Source organism: Dendrobates tinctorius, unplaced genomic scaffold (genome assembly GCF_039654945.1).
Source record: "Dendrobates tinctorius isolate UK_male_01 unplaced genomic scaffold, ASM3965494v1 ptg000233l, whole genome shotgun sequence".
In the NCBI taxonomy this organism is placed as follows: Eukaryota; Metazoa; Chordata; class Amphibia; order Anura; family Dendrobatidae; genus Dendrobates; species Dendrobates tinctorius.
The window spans coordinates 2,174,362-2,186,462 of record NW_027361900.1 but is presented as its reverse complement, the minus strand read 5'-3'; the positions used below and the strand labels follow the sequence as shown (position 1 = coordinate 2,186,462).

At 45.5% G+C, this 12,101-nt stretch overlaps 1 protein-coding gene across 1 annotated transcript; it reads right to left on the bottom strand.

The window, feature by feature from the left end:
* Positions 1-378: 378 nt before the first annotated feature.
* LOC141060262 (uncharacterized) lies at positions 379-8,863 on the bottom strand. The gene is made up of 7 exons (XM_073556486.1): positions 8,846-8,863; positions 7,536-7,685; positions 7,227-7,406; positions 7,021-7,144; positions 6,840-6,937; positions 6,551-6,641; positions 379-2,191 (listed from the first exon to the last, which is right to left on the bottom strand). Exons 1-7 carry the CDS (start codon positions 8,861-8,863, stop codon positions 591-593), a joined length of 2,262 nt encoding a protein of 753 aa, XP_073412587.1. The 3' UTR covers positions 379-590.
* Between the last annotated feature and the right edge of the window lie 3,238 nt (positions 8,864-12,101).

The following is a 12,101-nucleotide window of genomic DNA, read 5'->3' as shown; positions in this document are numbered from 1 at the left end:
ATAACCTTCCGAAGTATATAGTTTGAGGTCTGGGATCTGCCAATATGTGGCTAGTTTTCTGACTGTTCTGAATAACATGATACATGATTATAGTTTTTTTTTTCGCTTAGTCTCGCTTGAATATAGGTCAATATTAAATAGTCTCTTGATGAGTCGCCTTTGGTGAGGACGATGAAACCCACAGAAATGAGAGGCTTGGAGAGTGAGTGTGTAAACCTCACCTCACCCTATATACTGAGATGTGGGGTATATGTTTTTTCTATTAGTCACCTTCTGACTAATCTTCAGGGGGTGAATTATGGGTATAGCTTTATATTTGGAATTAATAAAGTTTAGTTTTATCCTTTTGTCAGCAAACATGAGGAATGACAAGAGACAACCCATTTAAGAACATTTAATTTTGGTTAAAACTATTCCAACATTATGAATATAAAAAAAGGCTTCTCCCCTATGTGACATCTCTGATGTTTATTAACAGTTGATTTCCAAGTAAAATATTTCCTACATTAAGAAAATGAAAATGGCTTCTCCTCTGTGTGACTGCTCTGATGGCGATCAAGAAGCGCTTCCTGGTTAAAAAATTTCCCACATTAACAGGAATTCTCCTGTATGTGGGTTCTCTGGTGCTTAACACAATTTGATTTCCTTGTAAAACATTTCCCACATTCTGAACATGAAAAAGGCTTCTCCCCTGTATGAGTTCTATGGTGTTCATCAAGACTCCCTTTCTGGTTAAAACATTTCCCACATTCTAAACATGAAAAAGGCTTCTCTCCTGTGTGAGTTCTCTGGTGTTTAACACAATCTGATTTACTGTTAAAACATTTCCCACATTCTAAACATGAAAAAGGCTTCTCTCCTGTGTGAGTTCTCTGGTGCTTAACACAAGCTGATTTACTGATAAAACATTTCCCACATTCTGAACATGAAACAGGCTTCTCCCCTGTGTGAGTTTTATGGTGTTCATCAAGATTCCTTTTAAGTTTAAAACATTTCCCACATTCTGAACATGAAAAAGGCTTCTCTCCTGTGTGGATTCTATGGTGCTTAGCACAAGCTGATTTACTGATAAAACATTTCCCACATTCTGAACATGAAACAGGCTTCTCTCCTGTGTGGATTCTATGGTGCTTAGCACAGGCTGATTTACTGCTAAAACATTTCCCACATTCTGAACATGAAACAGGCTTCATCCCTGTGTGAGTTCTATGGTGTTCATCAAGATTCCTTTTAAGGTTAAAACATTTCCCACATTCTGAACATGAAAAAGGCTTCTCCCCTGTGTGAGTTCTCTGGTGCTTAACACAAACTGATTTATTGATAAAACATTTCCCACATTCTGAACATGAAAAAGGCTTCTCTCCTGTGTGAGTTCTCTGGTGCATAACACAATCTGATTTAGTGTTAAAACATTTCCCACATTCTAAACATGAAAAAGGCTTCTCTCCTGTGTGAGTTCTCTGGTGCGTAACACATTCTGATTTAGTGTTAAAACATTTCCCACATTCTGAACAGGAAAAAGGCTTCTCCCCTGTGTGAGTTCTTTGGTGGGTAACAAAATGTGATTTATGTGCAAAACATTTCCCACATTCAGAACAGGAAAAAGGCTTCTCCCCTGTGTGAGTTCTTTGGTGGGTAACAAAATGTGATTTATGTGCAAAACATTTCCCACATTCTAAACATGAAAAAGGCTTCTCTCCTGTGTGGATTCTCTGGTGCTTAACACAAACTGATTTATTGATAAAACATTTCCCACATTCTGAACATGAAACAGGCTTCTCCCCTGTGTGAGTTCTATGGTGTTCATTAAGATTCCCTTTATGATTAAAACATTTCCCACATTCTGAACATGAAAAAGGCTTCTCCCCTGTGTGAATTCTCTGGTGAGTAACAAAATCTGATTTCCGTGTAAAATATTTACCACATTCTGAACATGAAAATGACTTCTTTGCTTTAGGAGCAGTTTGTTTTTTAATGCCTCTTTTGTGACTTTGATTTTCCTTAGTAGTCAGTAAAGAATCAGAAGATGGGACATGTTTCATAGGTTCAGATGACAGATCTTTGCTGTGAATGGATGATGATGTGTCTGGAGTAACGGCATTCATTTCAGGTGTATCTTGTAGGATATCAAGATCATCAGATTTAAAAATTGAAGATGTCAGCTGTCCCTCTGATCTCCTGGTACAGTCATCTAACATAATAAACAATTTTTTTAAATAAAATATCCTTGAGGTTTATATTTTTCAACACTTCTACTTAAAAAATGGCAAGCTATGTAAAAAACTTTATTTACCAAGACAATGACAGTTCACAGTCTAATTGAAAACCATGTTGGATGAGCCAGTAGTGTGCGGTGTTCAACTGTTTGTTCATTCTGCCTCCCAAATGTATATATATAATTGCCTTAAATTGTCTGTCATCCACTTCCATCTGGATGTCCCCGAATCCCACAATCCACTGCGCCGCACCGGAAGTACGCCGACCGCTATTTTGGTACACCCAAGTGATGCCGCTCAGATCCAGGACGCAGCTGCGATCCCGAATACCCCTGGGATCCCAGCTGCCGCTTATATCCAGGCTGCCACTGTGATCCCTACCGGCGCTGGGATCCCGACCGCTACTCGGATCCCGGCCACCGCTCGGATCCCGGCCATCACTGCGATCATGAGGCTGTTAAAGGGGTGTAACGAGGGGGTATAAAGAGAGGGGTGTAATAAAGGGGGTATAATGAGAGGGTGTAATGAGGGGGGAGTAATGAGAGGGATGCCACCGCCAGACCCCCGCCAGGACCCACTGTCTGACTACATGCGCCGGATCCCACCGCTGCCTCCCCACCCACCTCCATGCAGTCACAGTCACCAGGAAAGACTGCGACTTGAGGCCTGTGCTGGAGATTGGGTGCGGCCACCCTCTGGAAGCGCCGCACACCATCTCCAGCACAGATCGCAAAACAAAGTCTTTCCTGCCAGTTGTGACTGCATGGAAGTGGGTGGGCCGCCACCCCCAGCACCACAAAGCTGCCCCCATCGTGATGTTACTGCCCTCCCGATGCGATAGCATCGGGCACACATCTAGTATCAAATATAAAGAAACCAATCAATGTTATGTAGGCGAAAATAACACCAATTCTCATCTCACAAAAAACAAGTCCTCACTCAGGTCCATCATCTGTCAATGGAAAAACAGAGGTTCCCGCACTATTAGTGGCTCAAAGGCTGCTGAAAAGCAACAAGGTTTCCATAAACCAATCCAGCAAAATCCGCTCTCACTTCTGAGTCTTGCAGTGTGCGCAAACAACATATAGGCTGCGTGCACACGTTGCAGATTTTGCTGCGGATTTTTCCGCACAAAATCCACAGTTCTTGGGAGAAAACTCAGTTGCGTCTTTGATGCCTTTTTGCTGCGGTTTTTCAGGCGGATTTGTATGCGTTTTTGTAAGCTAAATAAAGATATCTTATTTAACAAAAAAAAAAGATTTGTGATGTCATTTCTGTCCAACCTCCTCATTTACATTTGTCCAACCCACACTCCATAACACACAGATACATAGATAATAGATAGAAGGATAAATAGATAGAAGGATAAATAAATAGAGAAATAGATAGATAGCTATAGGATAGATAGATAATAGATAGATAGATAGATAGAAGGATAGATAGATAGAAGGATAGATAGATAGAAGGATAGATAGATAATAGATAGATGGTGGCTTTTGTCCTCAACAGGATAAAATTTAGACTTAGCAGGTACGTTCAGGTGAAAACATTCATCTGTTTCTTCAGTATTTTCTGTGTTGGTTGGAGGGTTGGATTTATTTTCCTTAATAAAGAAATGTCTTTTAAGGTTTAATTTCCTTATGAAAATTTGTAAATCTAAAAATAAATTAAAATCCTTAGGTTTGTTGGAGAGACAGAAGGACAATCCTCTAGATAGGAGGGATTCCGCACTTTCAGAGAGTTTGTAGTCAGAAAGATTACAACTATTAGAAGTTAATTCATTAGCGATGGAGGGGTTAAGGTGGTATTTTTCCTCTTTTTCTCCCTCCCCTAGTTCCTCAGTAGTGCTTTTTCTTTTTACGGTTTTGGGTACAAAAAATTGGTTCAGTTGGGAGTTTTTTATTGCCCGGGGTAAAAGAGGAACCGTCCCGGATTTAGAGGCATCTGAATGATCCACTACAATAGTGTCATTGGTGGGGCTGGTGGAGTGGAGGTATCAGGGTCGTCAGGACCTAATGAGATAGTGGTTAGTGAAGGTACCAACATGCTTGGAGTGGTATCATGAATGGATAACTCAAGAAGTGAAAGAGGGAGAGAACTGGACAGATCCGAATTAGAGTTGGCTCCTTTGGTCCCAGATTTATTATTACCTCTCAGTGTCTTCGGGGCAGCAGTGGTTTTATCTTTAAATTAGATTAATTTGTAATTTAATCTTTTCTAGATGTTTCCTGGCTTCGGATAGTGTTTGAGAATGATTTGGTACAATATTTGTGGTATGTCCTGATGAAGGGGTCACCTGAACCCCCCAAACACGTAGAAGAAACCACGTTAACACCTCTACAATTTCTGGAATTCTTCTTGCGGCAGCGCGGGGATGATCCTTCCTTCCAATCTAAGTGTATAAGCACTGACAGTGTAGCAGGCATAGCCCGATGGGACTTGTAGTACACACAGCCCCGCAGACCGCCCAATGACCCCCGCACAGCCCCGACATATGCCTAATGACCCCCGCACAGCCCGGCAGACCGCCCAATGACCCCCGCACAGCCACGGCGTATGCCTAATGACCCACGCACAGCCCAGCAGACCGCCCGATGACCCCCGCACAGCCCCGGCATATGCCTAATGACCCCCGCACAGCCCGGCATATGCCTAATGACCCCCGCACAGCCCCGGCATATGCCTAATGACCCCCGCACAGCCCAGCAGACCGCCTGATGACCCCCGCACAGCCCGGCAGACCGCCCAATGACCCCCGCACAGCCCCGGCATATGCCTAATGACCCCTGCACAGCCCAGCAGACCGCCCAATGACCCCCGCACAGCCCCGACATATGCCTAATGACCCCCGCACAGCCCGGCATATGCCTAATGACCCCCGCACAGCCCCGCAGACCGCCCAATGACCCCCGCACAGCCCCGGCATATGCCTAATGACCCCCGCACAGCCCGGCAGACCGCCCAATGACCCCCGCACAGCCCCGACATATGCCTAATGACCCCTGCACAGCCCGGCAGACCGCCCAATGACCCCCGCACAGCCCCGACATATGCCTAATGACCCCCGCACAGCCCGGCAGACCGCGCAATGACCCCCACACAGCCACGGCGTATACCTAATGACCCACGCACAGCCCAGCAGACCGCCCGATGACCCCCGCACAGCCCCGACATATGCCTAATGACCCCCGCACAGCCCCGGCATGTGCCTAATGACCCCCGCACAGCCCCGCAGACCGCCCAATGACCCCCGCACAGCCCCGACATATGCCTAATGACCCCCACACAGCCCCGGCATATGCCTAATGACCCACACACAGCCCAGCAGACCGCCCGATGACCCCCGCACAGCCCCGACATATGCCTAATGACCCCCGCACAGCCCTGACATATGCCTAATGACCTTCGCACAGCCCGGCAGACCGCCTGATGACCCCCGCACACACAGGCCCATACACGCACACAGTCACCGCCCACACACATACACAAGCAGACAGTCTCCGCCGACACGCCGCCCCCACTCTTCCCCCCCCTCCCGATCTGCAGCGTTTCATCCACAGCAAAAACGCAGATATTTTTTAGATCTGCGGTTTTGCTCCGGATATGCCCGACTTAATGCAAGTCAATGGGTGCAGAAACGCTGCAGATCCGCACAAAGAATTGACATGAACCCGCAGCGTTTCCACGCAGATTTTTCTGCAGCATGTGCACAGCGTTTTTCAATTTACATTCACTTTCATGGTACTGTACAACGCAGCTAACCTTATATAAGTCAGTTCAGATATGGTGTACCAAGATGGCGTCTGTGTCTTCAGACAACACCTTGGAAGGAATCCTTGGAATGCAGAAGCTGAGATACTGGATACCATATATGGAAGTGAAGCTGAAATGGACCTATCATAGACTGACACTGGCTACTCAGAAGATGGTGTGACACCCATTTCCCGTCTCTTTGTCTTGAGAATAAACTTCAGTTGTGTGCAAGCCTTTGCTGAGAAAGGAGTAGACATCTAACTCTGTGTTCGGTGTGACTCTTTAAGCGCGCACTCGGCCTATATTGGGTTAGGTACAAGTAATCATATAGATCTCTCTTTAAGGGATCACCCTCACACTAATACCAGGGGGTAGGTGGATCCTCCAGGTTTTAAGTTCTATAGAAAAGGGCTTTCACTGCCCAAAGTCATTTGAACAGTTTTGGGTGGAGGAGAATGTTGTGGTCTAGAGGCAAAATGGTGATCATGGTAATACGGCCGGACTACACCACCGATAAAGCAGCCACAGCCGGTGACTGAGAGGAATCTGTGACTTCTCTGCATTCAGTGGTCACTACTCACCTGGGTAGTCATATGTGGGAATCTTCTCTTTACACCACTCATCATCTCTCACATATGTCTCTGTAGTATTAATATGGGTCAGATCTTCACCCTGAAACAAATATTGTAAAAGTCACCGACAGATGGAGAAGTCCCATCTATGATCAGCTCTAATCCTGCCATCTCCACCGTTCTCATCACACAAGTATAAAACATATAATAATGGTGGATAAAACAAGACTGAGCACAAGACCTTCACAGCCGTCTACACATCATAGGGGAGATCTCCTGACACCTTCTCTCCATCTACCTGATGATCCTGAAGAGCACTGGGATCTTCTTGGTTACAGTCCTGTGGAAGAAGAGGACGGGGACATCTCTCTGGTGTTGTCCTCTTACTGGATAGATCTGGAGGAAACACATACAGGGACTGAATTCATTCTCTACATACAGATAATTATAGGCCGTGTGTATTTAGTCCTGTCTATTACCTGGTGATGTGAGGGGCTGGTGAACCTCCATTATGACGTCCTTGTACAGATCTCTGTGTCCTTCCAAATACTCCCACTCCTCCATGGAGAAATAGACAGCGACATCCTGACACCTTATAGGAACCTGACACATACAATGATACCGTCATCCCCCGATCCCTTCATAGTGTTACTGTATAATGTCCCAGCATTCCCAGCAGTGTCACCTCTCCAGTCAGCAGCTCAATCATCTTGTAGATGAGTTCTAGGATCTTCTGGTCATTGATGTCCTCATGGATCAGGGGGTGAGGTGGAGGCCCCGTGATTGAGTTCAGGGGTCTTCCACATCCCTCAGACACAGGGTCCTTACAGTGATCACTAGAGGTCTTCTTCACCACTGTGTAATCCTGGTTATGGAGAGACACATTAATAAATCTCACTACAGACATTTCCAGAGTCCTCACCTCTCCAGTTCTGTCCATCTGTTATTCCCATAGATAAGAATGATGTAATGTGACGTCATCAGAATCTCTCACCTCTCCAGTGAGACGGAAGAGGATCTCTAGTGTGAGGTGTAACATCCTCTCCGCCATCTTGTCTCTGTCCATATCCATCCTTGATGGGTAAATCAGGAAAATTCTCTTTTGTAGAAGATCTTCACTGAGAGGATCCGATATTGTAGAGACCTGAATGAGAAGAATATGATCCGATGTAACATCATAAGAATCCTGTGTAATAATACAATGACAGCAGCAATCTGCAGAGTCGGGAGATATGACTCTGCCAAACATATATATATACACATACACACATATATACAGAATATATCTATATATATATAATTTCACCATCAAAGAAAGTAAGGACTGAAGCACTCACCGATCCATATTGAAAGTCCGTAGTTTATTTGTAGCAAAAGTTTAAAACTTCATGGCCGGGAGGCTGAAGAAAGGAGTGAGTAAACTCTGATGACGGCCTATCAGCGCTTCCACGGGTCAGCTATATATAACATATATATATATATCTATTTATATAATCGTCTAACTCTGTCTGTCTGTAACGGAAATCCCGTGTCGCTGATTGGTCGTGGCCGGCAGGCCGCAACCAATCAGCGACAGGCGCAGTGCGCAGGCGCAGTCCGGAATTTGAAGGACACACGCCACCGCTACCGTCGGGAGATCAGCGGCGCTAGGAGTCGGGAGACTCCTCTGGACCGTGGGTACCATAAACCTGTAAAAATAGAATTAAAGCAAAAAATAGTGATATACTCACCCTCCGACGGCCCCCGGAGCTCTCCCGCCTCTAACCACGCAGCCGGCATCTTCCGTTCCCAGTAATGCTTTGCGAGAAAGACCGCTGATGACGTCGCAATCTCGCAAGCATCGCGCTCTCGAGAGTGACGTCATCTCCGGTAATTCGCGCTAAGCATAACTGGGAACGGAAGATGCCGGGAGCGTGGAGAGGAAAGAAAGAGTCCGGGGACCGTCGGAAGGTGAGAATAACCTTTTTTTAATTTTTTTTTATTCTTTTTTACATGCTATCTTTTACTATTGATGCTGCATAGGCATCATCAATAGTAAAAATCCACACTTGCGGACAAAAAAGAATATTACTCCTTCTTATCCAAAATGAAGCGAACCACAATTATATTAAAAACATGTAACTTTATTAAACAAAACAGAGATAATTGTCTGCTGTTTTTTTCCCCTTTTGGGGTAGGTTATCAGGAAACAATGAATATGTAGCCAATTTTAAATGTCTTTATTTTGTTTAATAAAGTTACATGTTGGTAATATAATTGTGGTTCGCTTCATTTTGGATAAGAAGGAGTAATATTCTTTTTCACCCGCAAGTGTGGATTCATGTGTTGAAGTGCCTATTTAAATACTTGCAAAAAATTGTGGTTTCAATCAATAGTAAAAAGTTGATCACAATTGTCAAAAACACTATGCTTCACAAGTGTGACCAACCTGTCAATCACATTCCAAGCGATGCTTCAAATCGTTTGGTATGCGCTTGAATTCCGCGCGTGAAAAACGCATGTTTTCTGCGGCAAAACGCATGCGAATTTGGCCATATTCTAGAATACCCGATGCGTTAGAATTGGGCCACCATCTAGTATATATATATATTCGTCTAATTCTGTCTGTAACGGAAATCCCGCGTCGCTGATTGGTCGCACCCGGGGACGTCACTGAAGGTGGAGGAAGATGGCGCCGCAGCAGTCCTCCACAGGAACTTCACCAACGATGTGCCCTGCCTTAACTTGAGCAGAGGAGGGCGAAAAAACCCCGTTCGGCAAAGGGCAAGCATAAGGCAGGACGCAGATACTGTTCAGAAGGAAATCTCCACACCGGCCGAACATCGGGTAGCGGTGACGTCACCACAAAGGAAGAAGATGGCGCGTGCAGCAGGCAGAGAGGGAACCTTCACCAGCGGTGTGCCCAGGGAAAACAAGGTCAGATGAGGGTCCAGCCCCCCAGGTCTGCAAGGGGCAATCCCAAAGTCGATTCCAGAAGCCTTTCCAAAGCAATTTTCTACACCGCCCGAACATTCATTGCATTATTCTTAAATCTTCATAAATAAACTACATACATATTCTAGAATACCCGATGCGTTAGAATCGGGCCACCATCTAGTATAGTATAATTATATATATATATATATATACACATACATTATAGCAGAGTCATATCTCCCGACTCCGGAGATTGCATGCTGTCGTTGTAGGCCCAGACCAGATAGTATGGAGATGAATGAGGGAGACCAAAGTTAAAAAATAGACTTTCCTTCACTTAACAAGAACTTGATGAGAAGTATATACATCAGATGGCAGGCACAACACTTTTGCTGATTTAATAGCAGAATATAGCCGATCATGCACAGCACAAAAGCCGGTGTTTCCCAAGCTGTGTGAAGGTGCGGTAAACACCGGTGTAGCGCTTCTGATTGGCGGTAAAATCATCCCCGCCGGTCACAGAGCCGTGGTTCCCACGTTGTCAGAACACAGCATAACCGCTCAGCTGTGATTGGAGGTAAAAAGTTTACCTCCGGTCACTGGTGTCAGCTCTAATCCTGCCATCTCTACCGTTCTCATCACACAAGTATAAAACATATAATACTGGTGCATAAAACAAGACTGAGCACAAGACCTTCACAGCCGTCTACACATCATAGGGGAGATCTCCTGACACCTTCTCTCCATCTACCTGATGATCCTGAGGAGCACTGGGATCTTCTTGGTTACAGTCCTGTGGAAGAAGAGGACGGGGACATCTCTCTGGTGTTGTCCTCTTACTGGATAGATCTGGAGGAAACACATACAGGGACTGAATTCATTCTCTACATATATTATATGCGGTGTGTATTTAGTCCTGTCTATTACCTGGAGATGTGAGGGGCTGGGGAACCTCCATTATGACGTCCTTGTATAGATCTCTGTGTCCTTCTATATACTCCCACTCCTCCATGGAGAAATAGACAGCGACATCGTGACACCTTATAGGAACCTGACACACACAATGATACCGTCAATCCCCCCCGATCTCTTCATAGTGTTACTGTATAATGTCGGTCTGTCATTCCAAGGATGTCGTTCTAAGGATAACATCTGAAATATGCCTGAAAATGACTCCCTTGCTCTAGATGCTTCATTATTATTATTACTATGCTTCACTATTACTATCACTCTGACAATTGATCTGCTTCATCCACAGGTATGTGTTCTGGCTGCAATACCATCATCACCCATCTTTCCTGAACCACAATCACCCCTGTATCTGTCTGCTATCAATGGTATGTATCCCGGCTGCAATACCATCATCACCCCTGTATCTGTCTGCTATCAATGGTATGTATCCCGGCTGCAATACCATCATCATCCATCTTTCCTGAACCCCAATCACCCCTGTATCTGTCTGCTATCACTGGTATGTGTTCAGGCTGCAATACCATCATCACCCAGCTTTCCTGAACCCCAATCACCCCTGTATCTGTCTGCTATCACTGGTATGTGTTCTGGCTGCAATACTATCTCCCTTTGCATTTCCTCTTGTGACTTTAATTAATCGTCTCCTGTGTCTGCATCCAGTCTCCCTGCTGCTCCTCCCTTTCTGATCACACCTGGGCCCTTTCATGTGCTGTTAAGTTAGTATAAATTCAGACTAAGAGGTCTGTCTGACCTCGGTCTGTTATTCCAAGGATGTCTTCTAAGGATAACATCTGAAATGAGCCTGAAGTGACCAGAAGGTATGACTAACTGCAGCATTAAGATGTACTAAATTTCTTTTGCCTTTTATATTACTCTCACCATGCTGACATACGCACTAACAGTTTTGGCTCCACTACTCCTCACTCTCCTTCGCTATCCGCAAACCCCATCACCCGCTAACCAAATAATAATCTCTCCTTCCCTCTTGCCTCCCCACCTGACCTCCTCTGCTGACCTGCTCCTTGACCTCAGAGCTCTCCTAATAAAATACAAAACAAGCCACCCACCCTCCTTCTCCCACATGCTCTCCCTCTCTCTGCTTCTCCTCACTGCTGGCGATATATCTCTCAACCCTGGACCCCCACAGCCCATACCTCCCATTATTACCCCCTTCTATCGTTCCCAAATCAACACAAACACCAGAAATCTTTCCCACCTCAAATCCATGCCCTTGACACCCACCACCCTGCTCCCACTCTTTGGATCACTCTGGAATGCCAGCTCCATCTGCAATAAACTCCATGTGATTCACGACCTCTTTACCTCTCGTAATTTTTCCTTCCTTGGCCTCACCGAAACATGGCTGACACCCTCCGACACTGCCTCCCCTGCTGTGCTAGGTTACGGCGGCCTCCACTTCACCTACACTCCTCGCCCTGGCAACAGACATGACGGGGGAGTGGGCCTTCTCCTTTCTTCCAATTGCAGCTTCAACCCAATCCAACCTCTACCCTCCCTTATCCTCCCCTCTTTTGAAGTCCACTCTGTCCGCATCTACTCTCCCTCCAACCTCCAAGTGGCCGTCCTATACCGACCTCCAGGTCCGACCACTGCCTTCATTGACCAATTCTCCACCTGGTTCCTTCACTTTCTCTCTGCTGACATTCCCACC

Excerpts from the sequence above, each read along its gene's own strand:
- LOC141060262 (XM_073556486.1), bottom strand. Across the intron at positions 7,145-7,226 it reads TTGAGCTGCTGACTGGAGAG|GTTCCTATAAGGTGTCAGGA; the intron begins GTGACACTGCTG and ends TGTATGTGTCAG. Across the intron at positions 6,938-7,020 it reads CCAGCCCCTCACATCACCAG|ATCTATCCAGTAAGAGGACA; the intron begins GTAATAGACAGG and ends TGTTTCCTCCAG.